The sequence below is a fragment of the Cynocephalus volans genome, chromosome X, assembly GCF_027409185.1.
Source record: "Cynocephalus volans isolate mCynVol1 chromosome X, mCynVol1.pri, whole genome shotgun sequence".
NCBI lineage: Eukaryota > Metazoa > Chordata > Mammalia > Dermoptera > Cynocephalidae > Cynocephalus > Cynocephalus volans.
The window spans coordinates 33,694,724-33,716,127 of NC_084478.1; the positions used below are offsets into that span (position 1 = coordinate 33,694,724).

Below are 21,404 nucleotides of genomic sequence, written 5' to 3' on the forward strand. Positions count from 1 at the left end.
CACAATGGAATGCTATTCAGCTATAAGAAATAAAATCCTGTCATTTGCAGCAACATGGATGGAAATGGAGACCATCGTGTTTGAAGTAAGCCAGATACAAACAGACAAATACCACATGATCTCACTCATGTGGAATCTTAAAAAAAAGGGGGGGGGTTCTCATAGAAGTAGAGAGTAGAATAATGGTTACCAGAGGGTGGGTCAGAGAGGTGGATGTATTAATGGGTACAAAGTTACAGGTAGATAGGAAGAATAAGTCTTGGTATTTTAGACTGACTATATATAATAACCTTTTATTGTATATTTCTAAATAGATAGAAAAGAGGATCTTGAATATAATCACCACAAAGAAAAGATAAATGTTTAGGTGATGGATGCACTATTTATCCTAAATGAATCATTGTACAATATATGCATGTATTGAAACAACGCACTGTACCCCACAAATAGGTACAATTAAAAAAAAATTCCATCCCGGCCAACCACCAAAAAAAGAAAATAAAAATTAATTAGTTAATTAATTAAAATTAAAAAATGATTGTGTTAAAGAAATAGTATAATGCTGCATGGGATCTTTAAAGTTTTTCTTAGTGCTTTTATGTGAACTTTTCAATTAATAAAAGGGAAAATGAAGAAAGTATCACAGTTACCAAGTAGCCTACATAGGACCTGGCGCCATGGCCCGGATTTCAGCAAACTTAAGTAACAATATCTCATATGATAATCTGAATGTGAAATATGTGAGGTTTTATCAAGATCAGGATCTTAGTTTTCCTAATGGTGTTCTTACTAGAAAACACTGGGCCAAATTTCTATGAAGATAAAATGCCTGTATGGTGAGGCCTAAAATAAAAAGTGCTCTAAAATTCACAACAAACAAACAAAACTATGACTGGTGATTCCAACATATAGCCAAGATTGAGAACCATTGAGACCAGTGCTGTCCAACAGAACTTTCTGCATTGATGGAAATGTTCTATACCCGCACCTTCCAATGAGTAGCCACTAGCCCACATGTGGCTCCTGAGCACTGAAATGTGGCTAGTATGACTAAATTTTAAATTTTAATTAAAGTAATGTAAATTTAAATAGCCACATGTGGCTAACGGCTACCATATTGAACAGCGCAGCTATAGTGCAGGGGTGCTCAAATTTCGGCAGGTATCAGAGTCACCTGGGGAACGTGGTAAAACTACAAAGGGCCAGGCTGCATCCTATTTCAACAAGCCTGGGATTCTGCGTTCTTTGTTAGCTCACCAGGAGATTTGCGTGACAGCACTTCTCAGACTTTATTGGGGGCTCTTTTCAAAATGCAGATTCTGATTCAGTAGGTTTGGGATGGAGCCTGACAGTCTGCATTTCTAACAGGTTCCCAGGGGATGTCAATGCTGCTGATCTAGGGACCACACATGGCACTAAATTTTGGTTGTATTCATTTCTTTTCAAGGTAAATTCCCGAATGGAGGCTGTTAGCCATTTTCAAATGCTCTACTCAGTAAAAGTTTAAAGTGCAGTCAAAGGAAGAGGTTTTCAGGACATCAGCTACTCTTTAACTTTTCTCCTGTGCAACTTCAAGTCAGGCCAGCTACATTTTATCCTCCAGCCCCAATTCCCAATATACCCGCCAATTGAAAATGCCAGCAAAACCTTGAAGTATAGGAAGAGGTAGAAATTTAAGGTAAGAGGCATCTTGATCATATATGTATTTTGTTTGGTGTTTTATTTTTCTTTCAGAATTTACTGCCTGTTCCAGAAAAAAAAAAAAAAAAAAGAGCGTGTGTGTGTGTGTGTGTGTGTGTGTGTGTGTGTTGAGAGTGGGGTGCGGGGGGCAGTCAATATGCAAAGTGAGAATGTCATTTCGAAATTTACTAATTGCAACAGATCACCATGACTGAAAAACAAAAACCCCACACAACTGATGGTACAGAAGTGGGATTTGACCTGTATTCACCAGTATTAAACAGCTGTATTTCTTATAGATATTAGAAAAAAAAAATTCCTAAAATTATCCCTAAAACTTGACAATAAGCATAGATTCTTGATTAGTCGATAGAAGAGAAAAGGGGATTTTTAGCGGATAAGAAACATCACATTGTCTTAACAGGGGCTGAGTTTTTAAGTCTCAGAAAGTTAAATGGCTCTTTTAATGGGAACTAATGAGGACACTCTTTTTATTTCCACATACTGGTGTGTTCCACAATGCCACACATACATCGGGCAGCTGCTTCTTTCTTAACAACACTCCAAAACTACAAAACTCCAATTTAGATAAAAGAACCAAATTCTGCACTGTGCATCTCAATTACAATCTGTTACAAATTGCAGAAGCAGGAGAATGGAGGGTTGCGTGCAAAAGCCTGCATCTCCTGTTAGCCTCCCTGCAGGGAAGGGAGTGTGGTCGCCCAGGTCCTCCTGTCTTCTCTGACCCTGGAGCTGGCCCTGGGTGGAAAGTCTGACTACTGTCACTTTTTTACCTGTAATTTACAATGTAGTTTACCTGTAGTTTACATTTACATTTTGCCTGTAGCTTACATTTTACCTGTTGTTTACATTGTTGCAATCTTTACCTGTAAATCAGGACTCCCAGGGTGCAGGGATCGTATTACCATTTCCTACCTCTCTGCTCTTCCTCTGTTTCTTACCACTCCTTCTCAGCCTCCTTTTCCAGCTTATTCTTCTCTTCCCAACCTGTAAATGTTGGCGTCCTTCAAGACTCAATTCCAAACTTTCTTTATATATTTAGCGGCTATGTTGTTCAAGACATACAAGTTTATGACAATTGCTTTTCTTAAAATGTGCCTTTTGTCATTCCATAATGTCCCCCATCAGCCTCAGTAGGTTCTTTCACCTTTGATTCCTCCCTTCCTGATAATAATATTGCCATTTTGGTTTTTTATGACATTGGCCTGTTATCTTTTTATTTCTTATAAATGATCATATAGCTGGGTTTGCTTTTGTAAAACTCATTTTGATGTTTTCTATCTTTTGATAGAATTAAGTCCATTCACTGAAACCACTGATATTCTTGATTTTATTCTTTCCATACTGTGTTTATGCTTTTTCATTTTACTTTGATGTTTCTTGTTTCCTTTTTCTTATTTTTGCTGGTTTTATTCAGTCGCTATCCATCCCATTTTTTGCCCTTGCTAATTTGGAAGTTCCACTGTGCTTTTCTACTCTCTTAATGATAACTTGTTATCATCTGGTATTCATAACCAATTGCATATTTTATTATCATTATTTGAAAACAAGACCCCCTAACTATTTTCTCACCAAGACAGTCTATTTTTCCTTACCTTAATTAAATGAGATTGTCAGACTGTTTTAATTCCTTTTCCCCCTCTTGCCCTAGTTGAGAACTTTCATGTGCTCTTTTTCCACTCTACCTCTATGCTCACCACACCCAATGCCTAGGTTTTTCTGAAATAGTTTGGTTTAGATTATTATTAAGACTGCCTTTGCAGAAACATGTTTTCTTTTAAGAATCCTTATTTAGTACTCAGATTACATATTCTAAGATATTCACTTATGATCAATTTGGATTAAACTACATATTATATATTTTCAGAAATACAATCATTGCTCATTTTAAACTTTAGTACACGAGGCCTCTATTTTTGTTCATTCGTTTTCTGGTTGTAATGATTTCTTGAGTATTTTATCAAATAGATCATGTGGTTGTTAAAAATGTTTAATTCTTAAAAATCCTCAAAAATCTTTTTTCTTTTACTCTGATGGACGAATGAAATATTGGCTAGGTGTAGGATTCTTGGATTGCAGTCCTTTACTCTCAGTAGTCTCCAGATGTTATTTCAATATCTTTTAGCCTCTAGGATTTCCAGTATTGTATATGAGAAGTCCAATACTCATCTTACTTATTTTTATTTGTAGATAACTTATTCTTTCTGATTGGAAGCTTAAGATTTATTTTTTACTCTTGAGAGTTTAGAATTTTACCAAGACATGCACAAGTATATATATATCAGTCATCTATTGTCACAATAATGCTGCATAACAAGCTTCCACAAAAATCTCAGTGGGAATAAACAATAAGCATTTATATGTCACTTAGACATCTACAAATCTAGGCCGGGCTTAACTCTAAGCTTTGGGATGGGTCCAGGTCTGCTTCATGTATGCTATGGTTTGAATGTGTCCCCCAAATTTCATGTATTAGAAACTTAATCCTCAAAATTCATATATTGATTGGAGGTGGGGCATTTGGGAGGTAATTAAGATTAGATAAGGTCGTCTGGGTGGGGACCCCATGATGGGACTGGTGGCTTTATAAGAAGAAGGAGAGAGACCTGAGCAGACATGCTCTTGTCCTCTTGCCATGTGATGTCCTTCATCATGTTATGATGTGGTACAAAAGCCTTTGCTAGAAACTGCTGCCATGCTGATGGACTTCTGATCCTCCAGAACCATGAGCCAAATAAATTTCTTTACACATTGTCCAGTCTCAGGTATAGAAACACAAAATGGACTAGCACAATGTTTTTTTTCCTCTTCCTTGGACCAGGAGCCTTCCAAAGCATGTTCTTCTCATGGCAGAAAGCAGAAACAAAGGATGGTAAGCCCAACTATGCAATTATAACTCAAGTTTCTACTTGTATCATATCCACTGACTTCCTATTGGCCAAAGTGAGCCATATGGCCAACCCCAAAGTCAAGAGTTAGGGAAGTACAGTCTGCTCACACATGTTAGATAAGGGGGAGGGAGTCAATATTTGTTGAAAAATAATTTAATGTACTATAGTTTGTAGATTACCTACCATCAGTCTCATAGAACCTACTGGAAACTTGGTGCACTTTTTCAATCCATAAGCTTGGGTCTTTGTTTTGTTCAAAGTAATTTTAACTTATTATTTGCTTAATCATGCTTTTCCTCCATCAGTTCCTTTCCCTCCTCCTTGACCTCCCTTTTTTGCTTATGTCTCCTAGATCTATCCTCTAAGTCTCTTATCTTTTTCTTTTCATAATTTCATCTTTTTTGTATTTTTGAGATATTATCCTTTGAGATATTTCTTCCCCTTTTCCCAAATTATTAACTCTGAATGCAATAGTAGCCACCCTTTCCTTTAGTTCATCTACTGTATTTTTTAAAATCATAGCATTTAGTTACAGAAAGTTTGTGTGTGGGGGGGGGAAATGTGCATGTACAGTGTGACATCCTGGTTTGCTTAGGTCAATCCTGGTTTTAGCACCAAAAGTCCCTTGTTCCTGGATCTCCCTCAGTTCCAGGCAAACTGGAATGGTTGGCCACCCTAATGATGTATTTGAATCTCTTTAAGTATTTTTTTTTTTGATCTGTTTCCTCTAGCAATTCTGTTTTGTGTGTGTGCCAGTCCTATTTGATCTTCCTCCTTCTGGCTGCTGGGAACTCTTAGATGTCTTGTTGTTTTTCTTTATAGTAGATAAACCATTTAGGTCTCACCTGTCATATACCAGGGCTGGAAATGAAATAAGTCATAGGCTTTACTGGGGGAAAGGAAAACTTACAAGGCCAGGGTAGCAAGAGAAGAGAAGGCACAGGTCCTTTTCCTCCCATTATCCATTAGAGAATTGTGCCAGTGACATAACACTTTTTTAAAGAGCAAGCATGAGAAAACAACCTTATCAATAAAGGGACATGCAAATAGCTGTTTCAAGGAGTTGTCTAAGAATCCCAGCTGCCTGCCCCTGAAGTCTGTTGGGAGGCACTTCTCCATGCGTTTCTCGTGTTTGTGCATGTCTTGTGAGCAGAGATATTGACAGCTTTTATTCTGGACTAACTTTTCAAGGAAGTTTGTATAGTGAACAGCTTTATGAGATATAGTATCTCTCCATGGAGTCAAAGGCTTGTTGTCCAGTATAATAAAGACAATAACTACCTCAAGAGCACAATTGGGCAGGTTTGCTTGTTAGCCCCCTTTAAAATATTGCTATTTTCTAAGCCTGGATTCCTCAGCTGTGACACACATCCACTGCAGGTGCAGCATCCACCTGGGCCCACCTCTGTGTTGCCCCCATGGGACTCGGGGGACAAAGGAATGAATGCAAACATGAAGCTCATGCTGCCTTTTGTGCTATGAGTAATAAAGTCCCTTGTCTATGATCCAACATTCTTGGGTCTTCTGTCAGCATCTAATAGAGTTTGGATGTGTTGTCCCCCCAAAACTCATGCAGAAATCTGATCCCCAATGTGATGGTGTTGGAAGCTGTTTGAGTCATGGGGGTGGATCCCTCATGAATGGATTAATGCTCTCTCTGAGGCGTGAGGGTCCTGAGTGAGATCTCGCTCTATTAGTTCCCATGAGAGCTGGTTGTTTAAAAGACCCTGGCACCTCCTCTCTCTCTCTTGCTTCCTCTTGCCATGTGATCTGCTTGTACCTGCTGGCTGCTTGCTGTTTTCTGCCATGAATAGAAGCAGCCTGAGGCCTGTGCCGGATGCAGCTGTCCCAGAATCATAAGTCAAATAAACCTCTGTTCTTTATAAATTACCCAGTTTCAGGTATTCTGTTATAGCAACACAAAACGGACTAATCCAGCATCCATGAAACTGTGGCAGGCTAACTTGTTAGCTTGCAAACAGGGTAGAATCTCAAACCCTTAACCGTTCTTGAAAGAGCCCATTTGAAGTCATGTGCCCTCTGGTAAGGGAAAAAGAGCCATTGGTTCAGCAGAAGCCCCACTTCCCACTCTGCTCCAGCCCCAGCTGATTTTGGTCCAGGCAATCTAAAATGAGGTCATGTTTGGATAATTCTGCTTATTTCAGTACAGTGGATAACAGGCAACTAAAGAGTGTTCAGTAATCCCTGATCTCTGTATTGAGGAAGTCTCAATCTGGGGAAGGGTTGTCTCCCAAGGACTTATTTATAAGTATTTTCCTATGGAAACAACTTTATAAACAGTAGTTATGCTTAGCCCAAGTTTTTCCTAGACTAGCCCTCTAAACGTATTATGCAGCTTCAGTTTGGTGGTTAAGACAATGGATTCTAGAACCAGGCTACCTAGATTCAAATCCTGGCACCTCCATTAACTAGATGTGTGACCTTTGACAAATTACACTAACCTCTCCTTTTTCTCACTTGAAAATGAAGTTAACAATACTAACTACAATAGGATAATTTCAAGTATTAAATGAATAATGCATGTCTTATAAGCAACTCTGTTCCAAGCTGCCGTGGTAGCTATTCAATAATTTGTCCACTATGTACAATTTAAGCAGACTTGGTCATCACTTGTAGTCTTGCTCATATAAAATACACTGTTGGGGAGATGTCTATTACCTAGTTCTTCTGTTCCCTGGGGAGGAGCTTCCATTAGAATAATGACTCTTAACCTGGGGTCCATGGACACTTTCTGGGGATGCATGAACTTAATGAGGAAAAAAAAAAAAAAACCCTTACATCTTAATTTTCTCTGACCTCTAGCTGAAATATAATATATCCTACAAATATGAATATAGACAACAAACCACTGTAGTATTAGCAATGTCTATGAATTTGTAGCAAATAGAAATCACAGATGTTTTCATATGATATTTCACTTGTTGCCGATATCTTAAAATATCATTTATGCTCATCACTACTTTGAAATTATGGTAGTTATTAGTCCCATTGCTAAATCTTATTATTTAATACATTAAAAGAGAAGGACTTAGATTATTTATCATAAATGTATTTACTTATACTTTCAGGGTTGTTTGAGTGCAATTGGCTTCATTGTAATGCCATTTATTTTATTTTATGTACTTAAAAATGTTATTTTGAGAAAGGATTCATAGACTTCATCAAATGTCAAGGATATCTATTGCCCAGGGGTTGAGAAGCTCTTCGTTAGAGTAAAATTGTGGCCTTGCCCTGCTTGCTCAGTTTTCCCCAGTGAGAGGGCCAGACCCATGGGAGGGATCTGCAGTTCTCCAGACATGCCTGTGAGTGAGTGGAAGTCTTTCTAATACCAGGGTGCAATATTAGGAAATCAGATCTAAATTATATCTTCGAATACATGAGCATCACTTATAAAGATAATATATTGAGGCTTAGCTGTCTGACTCCTGAATCTTTCTTTCCACTGGTTTCAAACTATGTCAGAGATGTCACTTATTAGCTCCCCTCAAACGCCAATATAGCTAAGTGACAGACTACCATCCGTCATTTCTTCCATATGTCGTGGGGTCTCTGCAACTATATGGTGAGCTCACTGGGGACGAGCCTACATCTTGCTCTCAGCGAAGCAGTAGAGAGGGCGGTGTGGGAAAGAACATGGTCTCTGACCCCAGGAGGCTTGGGTCCAAATCTACGCTGACACTTCACAGCTGGATGACCTTGAACAAATTACTTAAGCTCACAATGACTTATTTCCTCTTCTATAATTGTACATGGTTCTTGCAAGTACTGAGTGAGTAAAAACACGTAAAAGTGAACAGTGTCTAGCACGTAGTAAGAACAGAGGGGGAAAAATCCTATTTTACAGCCTAGGTGTTTTTCAGAATGCAATTAAGGCAGCTAAGTACATTTTCCCTGCAGATGAAATACTGAAATCCTGGACATGAAGGGTTATTTTATTAGATTTTACGGAAAAAGATATTTAACTACTTGAAACACTACAAAGACTTAGTCAAGGTAGTTCTCTCCCTTACCAGTAAGAATAAACTCAATCTTCTCTAATCAATAGGTTTTCTTGGTGACATTCAGGGAAGCAGCATGCAACAAAAATAAACAGCAGTATTGGTATCAGTTGTGAACTAGGAAAAACGGGATCAGGACCCTGGAGACAGCCATTACTTTTAAGAAATAAAAGTTTCTTAGTAAAATTGGGTATTTTCCCCCAAACAGAAATCTAAAATGAAATGATAGGATTTTTTTTAACTTATCACTTACAAAAACGTACAAATTCTCTGTACAGATACACATACCTGGACTTCGTGTGTTGGGCAATACTTTTGTTTCGGAATCTTATTTCCATCACCTCCTTGGTCTGCGTCCTGACCTCTGACTTGTGGCAGGATGATAAGCCACTAAAACCTTGAGTCACCCTCTATTTCCCATTCTTTGTATTTGCACTCATCTTTATATATATAAACATTCACCTTATATTGAGATTTTAGCATACTGTGAATGTAACTTAAATTACTGAAGGATAACACTACATGTGGTTTGAATAAGATCTAGATCCAGAAGAGGCATTTTTACTTTACTTTGGGATCTCTGTTCTCTCCCTAGGGCCTAAAACAGTAGGAGCTATGGGGGAAATCCTCCTTACATAGTCATATGAATAAATACATGTTCCAGAATTTCAATAACGAGGGTAGTACTCTTTCCACTTATCACTGTGAAAGTTGCATCAAATTATCAGCCTTGGAACATTAGAAGGAAATAAAGACCACCAAATAATAATCTGAAACAAAGCTGAATTTATTTGCCCACCTCGGAAGGCAGGGCCACATCACTCAAGAACAAAGTTGACTGGTGTCTCCAAGTAACACTTCAAAGGATCAGAGTGAGGGCTAAAAGGAGAAAGTACAGAATCTGGCCATGGAGCATAAACTCTTCTTTGCAGTTGGTTGTTGCTATGGTTCACTTCTTTTTTTTTAAATTAGAGATCTAGATCTACATTTATTTATTTATTTATTTATTTTTTAAATTTTATTATATCGATATACAATGTGGCTGATTATTGTTGCCCATCACCAAAACCTCCAACTCTTGGCTATTGTAAAGAGTGCTGCGATGAACATTGGGGAACAGGTATACCTTCGACTTGATGATTTCCATTCCTCTGGGTATATTCCCAACAGTGGGATGGCTGGGTCGTATGGTAGATCTATCTGCAATTGTTTGAGGAACCTCCATACCATTTTCCATAGAGGCTGCACCATTTTGCAGTCCCACCAACAATGTATGAGAGTTCCTTTTTCTCCGCAACCTCGCCAGCATTTATCGTTCAGAGTCTTTTGGATTTTAGCCATCCTAACTGGGGTTAGCTGGTATCTCAGTGTGGTTTTGATTTGCATATCCCAGATGCTGAGTGATGTTGAGCATTTTTTCATATGTCTGTTGGCCATTTGTATATCTTCCTTAGAGAAATGCCTACTTAGCTCTTTTGCCCATTTTTTAATTGGGTTGCTTGTTTTCTTCTTGTAAAGTTGTTTGAGTTCCTTATATATTCTGGATATTAATCCTTTGTCAGATGTATATTTTGCAAATATTTTCTCCCACTCTGTTGGTTGTCTTTTAACTCTGTTAATTGTTTCTTTTGCTGTGCAGAAGCTTTTTAGTTTGATATAATCCCATTTGTTTATTTTTCCTTTGGTTGCCTGTGCTTTTGGGGTCGTATTCATGAAGTCTGTGCCCAGTCCTATTTCCTGAAGTGTTTCTTCTATGTTTTCTTTAAGAAGTTTTATTGTTTCAGGGTGTATATTTAAATCCTTAATCCATTTTGAGTTGATTTTAGTATACGGTGAGAGGTATGGATCTAGTTTCATTCTCCTGCATATGTATATCCAGTTATCCCAGCACCATTTGCTGAAGAGGCAGTCCCTTCGCCACTGAATAGGCTTGGTGCCTTTGTCAAAGATCAGATGGCAGTAAGTGTGTGGGTTGATTTCTGGATTCTCTATTCTATTCCATTGGTCAGTGTGTCTGTTTTTATGCCAGTACCACACTGTTTTGGTTATTATAGCTTTGTAGTATAGCTTAAAGTCAGGTAGTGTTATGCCTCCAGCTTTATTTTTTTTGCTCAGCATTGCTTTGGCTATGAGTGGTCTTTTATTGTTCCATATAAATGTCTAAATAGTTTTTTCCATTTCTGAGAAAAATGTCTTTGGAATTTTGATGGGGATTGCATTGAATTTGTATATCACTTTGGGTAGTATGGACATTTTCACTATGTTGATTCTTCCAATCCAAGAGCACGGGATATCTTTCCATCTTCTTGTATCCTCTCTAATTTCTCTCAGCAGTGGTTTGTAGTTCTCATTATAGAGATTTTTCACCTCCTTGGTTAACTCAATTCCTAAGTATTTTATTTTTGGGTGGCTATTGTAAATGGGCAGGCTTTCTTGATTTCTCATTTTGCATGTTCACTATTGGAGAAAAGAAATGCTACTGATTTTTGTATGTTGATTTTGTATCCTGCTACTGTGCTGAAGTCATTTATCAATTCCAAGAGTTTTTTTGTAGAGGTTTTAGGCTGTTCGATATATAGGATCATGTCATCTGCAAACAGGAACAGTTTGACTTCATCTTTTCCAATCTGGATGCCCTTTATTTCCTTCTCTTCTCTGATTGCTCTGGCTAGTACTTCCAACACTATGTTGAATAGGAGTGGTGAGAGTGGGCATCCTTGTCTAGTTCCTGTTCTTAAAGGAAAAGCTTTCAGCTTTTCCCCATTCAGGATGATATTGGCAGTGGGTTTGTCATATGTGGCTTTAATTATGTTGAGATACTTTCCCTCTATACCTAACTTATACAGGGTCTTTGTCATGAATGAGTGCTGAACTTTATCAAATGCTTTTTCAGCATCTATAGAGATGATCATGTGGTCCTTGTGTTTGAGTTTATTGATTTGGTGTATCACATTTATTGATTTGCGTATGTTTCAATCTTTTGGAATAGTTTGTAAAGAATCGGTGTCAATTCCTGTTTGACTGTTTGGTAAAATTCTGCTGTGAATCCATCTGGTCCTGGGCTTTTCTTTGCTGGGAGCCTTCTGATAACAGCTTCAATCTCCTTCATTGTTATTGGTCTGTTCAAATTTTCTACGTCTTCATGGTTCAGTTTTGGGAGCTTGTGTGTGTCCAGAAATGTATCCATTTCCTCCAGATTTTCAAATTTGTTGGCGTATAGTTGTTTATAGTAGTCTCGAATGATTCCTTGTATTTCAGATGAATCAGTTGTAATATCGCCTTTTTCATTTCTAATTTTTGTTATTTGAGTCTTCTCTCTTCTTTTTTTTGTTAGCCATGCTAATGGTTTGTCAATTTTATTTATCTTTTCAAAAAACCAACTTTTTGATTCATTGATCTTTTGAATTATTTTTTGGGTTTCAATTTCATTCAGTTCTGCTCTGATCTTAATGATTTCTTTCCGTCTGCTAACTTTAGGTTTGGATTGTTCTTGTTTTTCTAGTTCTTTAAGGTGACGTGTTAGGTTGTTCACTTGCCATCTTTCCATTCTTCTGAGGTGAGCATTTAATGCAAGAAATTTCCCCCTTAATACTGCTTTTGCAGTATCCCACAGGTTTTGGTATGATGTATCATTGTTTTCATTAGTTTCAATAAATTTTTTGATTTCCTGCTTGATTTCTTCTTGGACCCATATGTCATTAAGTAGAATGCTGTTTAATTTCCATGTGTTTGTATAGTTTCCAGAGTTTCGTTTGTTATTAATTTCTAGTTTTAATCCATTGTGGTCTGAGAAAATACATGGGATAATTCCAATTTTTTTGAATTTATTGAGACTTGATTTGTGACCTAATATGTGATCTATCCTGGAGAATGATCCATGTGCTGATGAGAAGAATGAATATTCTGAGGTTGTTGGGTGGAATGTTCTGTAGATATCTGCCAATTCCAATTGGTCTAGAATCTTGTTTAGATCTTGTGTTTCTCTACTGATTCTTTGCCTAGATGATCTGTCTAATATTGACAGTGGGGTGTTCAGGTCTCCTGCTATTATGGTATTAGTGTCTATTTCCTTCTTTAGGTCTAATACAGTTTGTTTTATAAATCTGGCTGCTCCAACATTGGGTGCGTACATATTTATGATTGTTATGTCTTCTTGATGGATCAGTCCTTTTATCATTAAGTAGTGTCCCTCATTGTCTCCTTTATGGTTTTTAGTTTAAAGTCTATTTTGTCAGATATAAGAATAGCTACTCCAGCTCGTTTTTCTTTTCTGTTTGCATGGTAAATCTTTTTCCATCCTTTCACTCTTAGGCTATGTGAATCTTTATGGGTGAGGTGGGTCTCTTGTAGGCAGCATATAGTTGGGGCCTCCTTTTTGATCCAGTCAGCCAGTCTGTGTCTTTTGATTGGGGAATTTAAGCCTTTTAAATTAAGAGTTGTTATTGAAAGGTGTTGATTTATTCCTAGCATTTTATTGGTTGTTTGGTTGTCTTAGGTGTCTTTTGTTCCTTGCTTTCTGATTTACTGTTTGGTTTCTGCATTTGTTGGTTCCTTAGGTTGTAGATAGCGTTTTTGTTTGTTTGTTTTCTCTTCATGAATGCCATTTTTAGTATACTAGTGGGTTTTGATTTTTCTTGGGTTTTTATGGCCATGGTAATTATTTTTCAGGAACCAAACCCAGTACTCCCTTGAGGATTTCTTGTAAGGGTGGTCATGTGGTAGTGAACTCCCGCAGTTTTTGTTTGTCTGAGAAATATACTATTTGCCCTTCATTTCGCAAGGATAGCCTTGCAGGGTAAAGTATTGTTGGCTGGCAATCTTTGTCTTTTAGTATTTTGAATATATCATCCCATTCCTTTCTAGCTTTTAGGGTTTGTGATGAAAAGTCTGATGTTAGCCTGATTGGGGCTCCCTTATAGGTGATTTGACGCTTCTCTCTTGAAGCTTTTAAGATTCTCACTTTGTCTCTGAGTTTTGCCAATTTGACTTTAACATGTCTTGGAGAAGGCCTTTTTGGGTTGAATACGTTTGGAGATCGTTGAGCTTCCTGGATCTGAAGATCTGTGATTTTTCCTATACCTGGGAAGTTTTCTGCCACTATTTTGTTGAATATGTTTTCAATGGAATCTCCATTTTTCTCCCCTTCTGGAATACCCATGACTCGGATATTTGAGCGCTTAACGTTGTCTGATATCTCTCTCAGATTTTCTTCAATGTCTTTGATTCTTTTTTCTTTCTTTTTGTTTGCTTGTTATTTCAAACAGCCCATCTTCAAGTTCAGAAGTTTTCTCTTCAACTTCGACAAGCCTGCTGGTTAAACTCTCCGTTGTGTTTTTTATTTCGCTGAATAATTTGTTCAGTTCAGCAAGTTCTACTACATTTTTTTTCAGGACATTGATTTCCTTGTACATTTCCTCTTTCAGATCCTGTATACTTTTCCTCATTTTATCATGATGTCTAGCTGAGTTTTCTTGTATCTCAGTTTCCTTAGAATTATCACTCAAAATTCCTTGTCAGTCATTTCAAGGGCTTCTTGTTCTATAGGATCTAGAGTTTGAGATTTATTAACTTTTGGTGGTGTACTTTCTTGATTTTTTGTATTCCTGGTATCTTTTTTTTGATGTTTATTCATTGTGGCAGGGGGTTTCACAGTCCACCAGTTTGAGACTATTGACTAACTAAGATGTTGCTGTGGTTGCCAATTTGGTATGGCTACCTCCGTGACTACTCAGTTGGCCTTTAGTGCTTTGTGTGTATAGTTGCCTTGGGTCTTGGGCCTCTCCAGGGAGCCACCTTTCTGGTCAGCTTGGACTCTGCTGGGCTGCTGGATCACGTACCACAGGGTGTGTGATCTCTGTTGAGCTTTCACTTCCCGTGCAGGACTTCTCCCTGTTCCGTGTGCTCTGGTCCGGGCTGTTGGATCATGCAGTTCCGACCCCACAGGGTGTGTGGTTTCTGTCGAGTCTCCGCCTCCCTGGCTGCACGTCTCCCCACTCTGTGCGCACTGGGCTGGGCTCGGATGTGTCTTCTTGAACCCTCGTCTATCAGATGGGCCTTCAAGATGCTGCTTGGCACTGCCTCATCCAGGAAGTCTACCAGGTTTCTGCTAGGCACAGATGACCGGTCGCTCTGGGTGCCTTTGTAGCACTGTGTAGATCTTTCTCGGGACTTATCACCTTTCTCCTGGTATTGTGGTTATTTGTGTACTTGTCTTATCTCCCACACCAGAGCGTGAGCTCCTCGGGGGAGGAGCCTGCAGCACACGGTTCACCTTTGTATCCCCCCGGCCCGGACGAGTCCAGTGCCTGCCTGCAGACAGCTCTCCGGCAGGTTTAAGCGGACTTGGGAACTCTCCTACCACACTATTCCCAACCAGTAATTGGTTAGGCGTTTTTCCGAACTGGTGGCCGCAGAGATGGTATCTGCCTCCCAGTAACAGGAAGTTTACTGGGGGCCAGAGTCCAGGGTGTGGTGGAGTGACAGTTGGCTCCGCCCATACTTCCTTGCCCTCCCAACACTGGCCAGGGACGCCCCACGCCACCAGCCCCACCAGAGAACCGTGGAGGGAGTGGGAGGGGCGGCCAGCCCGCAGGCCCCGGTAAGCCTCGCGCTGGGGCAAGCAAGTGGGAAGGCTCAGTGAGGAGCCGAGCTGGGCCGGAGCTGCCACCACCTGAGAAAATGGAGGCAGCCCCGGGGCAGTGAGTGGCCCGGTGATGCAGGCGGAAGCCGGGTGGATGCCAGCCCCCCGAGCAGGGCCAGGCCGGGGGTCACTCACAGGGCTGTGCCAGGTCGGGCGCTCACTCTGCCTCTGGTTTATCGCCTTCCCCGTTCTCAGCCGCCCACCGCCTCGGGCTGCTTGCTCGGTCCTGCGGCGCGGCTCGGGCACTCCCAGGAATCTTCTTTAATGCCGGCCTGAAACCTCAAATCATGAATGGGGCAGCTGGCCTCCTTCAGCGCGGCCCCGGCCTCCGGGATCCTGTCTGCATCCACAGCAGCCCTGGCGCCGTGTTCCCTGTTTAGAGACTCGCTTTTCCAGCTACGAAACAGTTCTTTTCCTGCTCCACACTTCCAAGCTATTGCCTGTAAATGAGGCAGCCTCTCCTGCTGAGGGTAAAGTGGTGGTCAGCCCCCACGACTGGCCACCAGCAGCAGTCCTCCCTTAAGAGATGGCAAGAGGAAGGTCCACAAGTTTTGCGGCTGCCTGAGGCCCAGTGGCCACCTTTTCCACCTCAGCTACTCCGCGCCAACCGCCGCAGCCACCGCCATCTTGAAACCTTCCACTCTGTGGTTCACTTCTTAAAGTGCATGCGCCATTCCCACTTATGTCCCGAATGCTGTAATGGGCTCAGTGTCACTCAGATGGGAAATGTGACGTGTTCACTTGAAGTCGGCCAGCTATTTCTTTAACAGCACTGGTAGCACATTAGTAAAGCTGGGTTAATCGAATCAGAATCTCCAGTTACCTGTCTTTTCACTAATCTCTTTTCAAATTACCAGACCAAATTTCCTTTTTTATTAGGGCAAAAGGCAGAGAAATATACATATGTACTTAGAAAAACAAATTTGATGTAGGCAGGCTACCTCCAAAGCTGTAACAGAGCAAAATAGAAGAAACACTAAAACATATACTTGCACACGAATATTCGTAGAAGCACTATCCACATAGCCAAAAAGTGCAAACCACCTAGTGTCCAACAATGGATGAATGGAAAAACAAAACATGGCATATACAAACAATGAAATATTATTCAGCCAAAACAGAAAAAAATGAGGTACTGATATGCATGACAAGGTTGAGGAACCTCAAAAACATTACGCCAAGTGAAAGAGGCCAGGCACAAAAGCCTACATACTGTATGATTCCATTTATGGGAAATATTTAGCATAGTTAAGTCCACAGAGACAGAAAGCAACTTGGTGGATGCCAGGGGCTGGGGCTGGGGGTGAGGGGATGACAACTGAGTGCTTGGTGGGTACAGGGACTTCTTTTGAGGCGATGAAAATGTCTTGAATAAATAGACAGAGGTGGTGATGGCACAGCATGGTGAATGTACCAAGTACCACTGAATTAAAATGGTTGGTTTATGTAAATTACACCTCATTAAAAAAAAAAAAGGAAATGGAAAGGTAAAAAAGAGGGCAGAAAAGTTCGGGGATCTCTGAGTCCCACTGAAACAAGAAAGAAGAAAAACTAGATGAGGGAGCAGGGGCTGCCGAGTACCTGACGACGACTCAGCAATGGGAACGGGAGGAGAAAGGGAAGGGTAGCCACCTCGGGATGCAACGAGGAGGCAGGTATTGGAAAGCAAATAAACAGAACAGATTTTCAAATGTTTAGCTATTAACATCTTGCAGGCAACTTAGTGTCCCCAAAATGTAAATCATTTTATAAAGAGAGAGAAAACAGGACACCCCAGACATGCCTTTTCAAGGCCAGTGATCGGGGCCTGGGGCAGGAGAGCTGGGCTCTGCGGGGGCACCGAGTGCAGACAGAGCCTGTGAAAGGCCCGGGGACTGTCACACAGCAAATCTGCCACCACTTCCATCCGCAGGTTTGCAGGTCTCCGTCGTTCTCAATCGCAATGTGACAAGCATCATTTACTGTACTTTCTTTTGATTCTATTTTCCAAAATGGGTTTGTAAGAATCACACTTCACACAGACATTTTAAACTAAATAAACAAATACAACTACTTTCTTTTGAAAGATGTTTCTCATAGTTCATAGATCACTTCCGTACATGTTCACAATCGTGAACATACTTAGCACTACTGAATTGAACACTTTAAAATGGTTCAGATGGTAAATTAGATGTTATGTCCTTTTTACAATTACAAAATTTTAAAATCCCACTTCACCTGTTAAAATATTAAATTGAAATTCATTGGTATTGTAATTTTATTGTTTTAGAGAAATTACAAGCTTCTGGAATTTAAAATGAACCTAGCTTGGATTTGGATACACGTTAAAACACTATAATAAAAATATCTGTCAACAAAAAAGGAATAACTTAAGCAAAAATTCCCACTTTATTAAATAACTTGCCTGTTTCTATATAAATATCATTGGATTGTGCTTGTGCGTAACGTTTATACTTTAAAATGTAAAACATCAACAACTTAAAAAAGATTAAATAAAACCTCAGTATTCATTTGGGTGAATGCTCCTCTGTTTTTAAAAAAGAGAGCAAAAATAATGCAAGACTCAGGATTATGGAGTGGATGGCGAGGTGTATATTTTACACTTTGATTGGGTAATATATGGCCACTACCTTTTGGCTAGCTGGCTGTCCAGTCACTACCCTTTGACTGGCTTGCTGCATGCCCACTACCTTCTGCCTGGTTTGCTGTATGGCCACTACCCTTTGACTGGTTTATTGTATGGCCACCATCCTTTGACTGGCTTGTTGTATGGCCATTTTTCTTTGGCCGGATTGCTCTGTACCTACTACCCTTTGACTGGCTTGCTGTATGGTCACTACCCTTTGACTGGCTTGCTGCATGCCCACTACCTTCTGGCTGGCTTGCTGTATGGTCACCACCCTTTGACTGGCTTGTTGTGTGGCCATTTCCCTTTGGCCGGATTGCTCTGTACCTTCTACCCTTTGACTGGCTTGCTGTATGGTCACTACCCTTTGACTGGCTTGCTGCATGCCCACTACCTTCTGGCTGGCTTGCTGTATGGTCACCACCCTTTGACTGGCTTGTTGTGTGGCCATTTCCCTTTGGCCGGATTGCTCTGTACCTACTACCCTTTGACTGGCTTGCTGCATGCCCACTACCTTCTGCCTGGGTTGCTGTATGGCCACTACCCTTTGACTGGTTTATCGTATGGCCACCACCCTCTGACTGGCTTGTTGTGTGGCCATTTCCCTTTGGCCAGATTGCTCTATACCTATTACTCTTTGACTGGCTTTCTGTATGGTCACTACCCTTTGACTGGCTTCCTCCATGCCCACTACCTTCTGGCTGGATTGCTTTATGGCCACTACCCTTTGACTGGCTTGTTGTATGGTCACTATGCTTTGGCTTGCTTGCTGTAAGGTCACTACCCTTTGACTGGCTTGCTGTATGGCCATTACCCTTTGACTGGCTTGTTGTGTGGCTACCACCCTTTGACTGGCTTGTTGTGTGGCCATTTCCCTTTGGCCAGATTGCTCTATACCTACGACCCATTGATTGGCTTGCTGCATGCCCACTACCTATTAGTTGCCATGCTATATGCCCGCTCTGTGGCTGTGGCTGAGCTCTTTGGGTTGCTACTGTTGCCACAGCCACAGGATTCTCCACAAATCTAACCTGTTGTACCTGTACCTGCTGCTGCTGTGGCAAGGCAAAGGCAACCTGGAATGTCTGCTGAGGAAGGCTTTGCCCAGGTGGTCTCTGGGCAGAGCCAAGCTGATGCAATATGGTTGTCTGGGGCTGCAGGAAACCTCCGACTCCATAAGGTTCATGAAAACAGCTTGCTGAATGGGTAAGGCCTGTTCCTGGCTGCTGGCCCCTTGTGCACCACCAACTGCCACTGGCTGTGGAGGATATGCTGTGGGATGCTGAAGCTGTTGTTGTGGAATCGACTGGTGCTGCTGCTGCTGCTGCTGCTGCTGCTGCTGCTGCGGTGGCGGTGCCGGCTGCTGCTGGATGTTCAAAATGAGGGAAGCATGTGGAAGCTGGAGTAGAGTTAAGGGCCTGAGACCCAAAGCATTGTCTAAAATAAGCTGCATACCCACTTGAGAAGGTGCCTGCACTGCCCTGGGCAGTGCACTTGGGAGCTGATTTCCCGAGGCCAGAGGGGTGCAGGGATGGATTCCTGCAGGAGGGGGCACCAGTGGCACTGGCCAGCACCGGGTGTGAGCCCCTCGCCAAAGAATGGGCTGCACAGACTGGGCCCATCACATTGATGACCTTCAGGCAAGTGGGGTTTGCTGAGACCTGGGTGGCTGGGGTTCTTTGTGAGGAGCTGGCTGGGATCGTGGCAGCTGGAAGAAGTGTCTTAAATCGATTGAGATTCACAGGCGACTTCTGAGACAGACTCGGTGGCTTAGGAGCAGGAGCAGAGAATGGACACTTAAGAGAGCTGCTTGCCTGTCGTGGAGGGAAACTGCTGTCCGATGAATGATTTCTTGAGCTTGATGGAAGTTGGATGGGGGCAGGTAGATGTTTTACTCCCTCCCCCGATATGGAAGACTGGACCGACACGGTCTTAGGCTGTTCTGGTATTTTTCCTGAAGAAAGCTGACTGGGACTGGCTGAGCCCCTGGAGCTCTGTGACATCCTGCCTGGACATTTGTCTCTGCTCTGGACCGATTCCTGGTGCTGAATGACTGCCCTCCCAGCATCAGCCTGTGACCCAGGCATGAAACCATGTGAATAGTCCCATGTGAATGGTTCTTCCTCTGGGGAGAAGTGGGGGAGAAACAGCTGGCGCTCACATCTGGCTTTTTTACATGGCCCAATTTTACCACAGAAAAGAGGATCATTAAATGACTGCATGATGTCCCCCTTTGCTTTCTGGGACTGACCGCCAGCCTCACATTCAAACACATAATCATCGTTTTCCTCTTCAGCTGGCCAGATGGTTGGTTGTGAATCATCAGATCTGACGGACTGTTCTCCTTTAGCATATTTCTCCGCACCCACTTCAGAAGGTACGGCCAAATCACAGGGTCTCTGTTTCCACATGTCTACACCACTTCCCGCTTCAGAAAATCTCAGGTCATAATGCTGATCTGCCTTCCCTTCTTTTCCATTTTTGCAAGAAGTCAACACTCTTAACTCAGGACGAGATGGACAATGAGACAGCTCCTGCTGCCGACTCTGAGAGGACTGAGAAAAGCTCTTGAAGCACTGTTTCATTGGGCCAGCATTCCTCTTCTGCTTGTTATACAGCAGTCTGTTGGCAGTGCAGGTTACTGCTATAGAAGGGTCAAGACACAGTGGTTCCGCTGTAGCTAAGATCAGCTGGCTCTCAAGCCTAAGTCTGTCATCCTGGGTCCATTCACGGTCATCACTTGTCATTGACTGTACATCACAGGCTAAAGTCTGCATCGTTGGACGTAAGAGAATATGCCTACTTTGGTAACCTGGAGGTTCCATGTTACCGGACTGCCTGTAGTCACGTACTTCTGCTATGACACACCCACACTGAAACAAGTTCACTGGAGATTCTTCCAGGAGTTTGACCAAAACAGGAGGTAATTCTTCTGCATCCAAGTATTCAAGCAACTGCCGTTCTTCACAAGGCAGTCGAATGGTCTCGGAAAACCATCCGTCTTTTCCCTTGAGCATCAGAGAATATCCCTCATTTCCCGGGTAGAGGTTGACCACCAAACACGGCAATGACTCCCTCTCAAGGAGCTTCTCTAACAAGTTTACATTGCTTCTTAATCCCTCCGTAACCTCAGGCTCTTTATTACACTCCTCGACATAAATGTCATAAAGTTTTTCGTACAGAGATTTTTCCCCACTAGACGAGCACTTCCTTTGAGGAGGCCTCTGCTGGGCACATTCAATGATATACTCTGCACGATCCAAAGCTCGTTCTAAAGCTCGCTGCATTGTAACATAAAACAGGGGCCTTAAAAGAAGAGACAGCGTACTTGCCGTTAAGTGGGGGTGAGAATCATGCCTGGAATGTCGGTTAATAGTCCTGTCCACTGCCACAATTCCACACTGGACCAACAGCCTTAGTTTAATATGGGCACCGAGAAACCTGCCTCCGAGGAAGCCCTACACAAAATTCTTGTGAGTTTCGGTAAACAGGTCTATGTGTCGGGACCACGGCCTTGGCTTCGCCTC

At 41.5% G+C, this 21,404-nt stretch overlaps 1 protein-coding gene across 1 annotated transcript; it reads right to left on the reverse strand.

Annotated features, from left to right (window-relative positions):
• Nucleotides 1–17,888: 17,888 nt before the first annotated feature.
• Nucleotides 17,889–21,164, reverse strand: LOC134367843 (transcription factor SPT20 homolog). Its single transcript, XM_063084530.1, is given in 3 exon segments — nucleotides 17,889–19,054; nucleotides 19,057–19,427; nucleotides 19,429–21,164. Coding segments are annotated over 3 exon segments (3,273 nt in total).
• Between the last annotated feature and the right edge of the window lie 240 nt (nucleotides 21,165–21,404).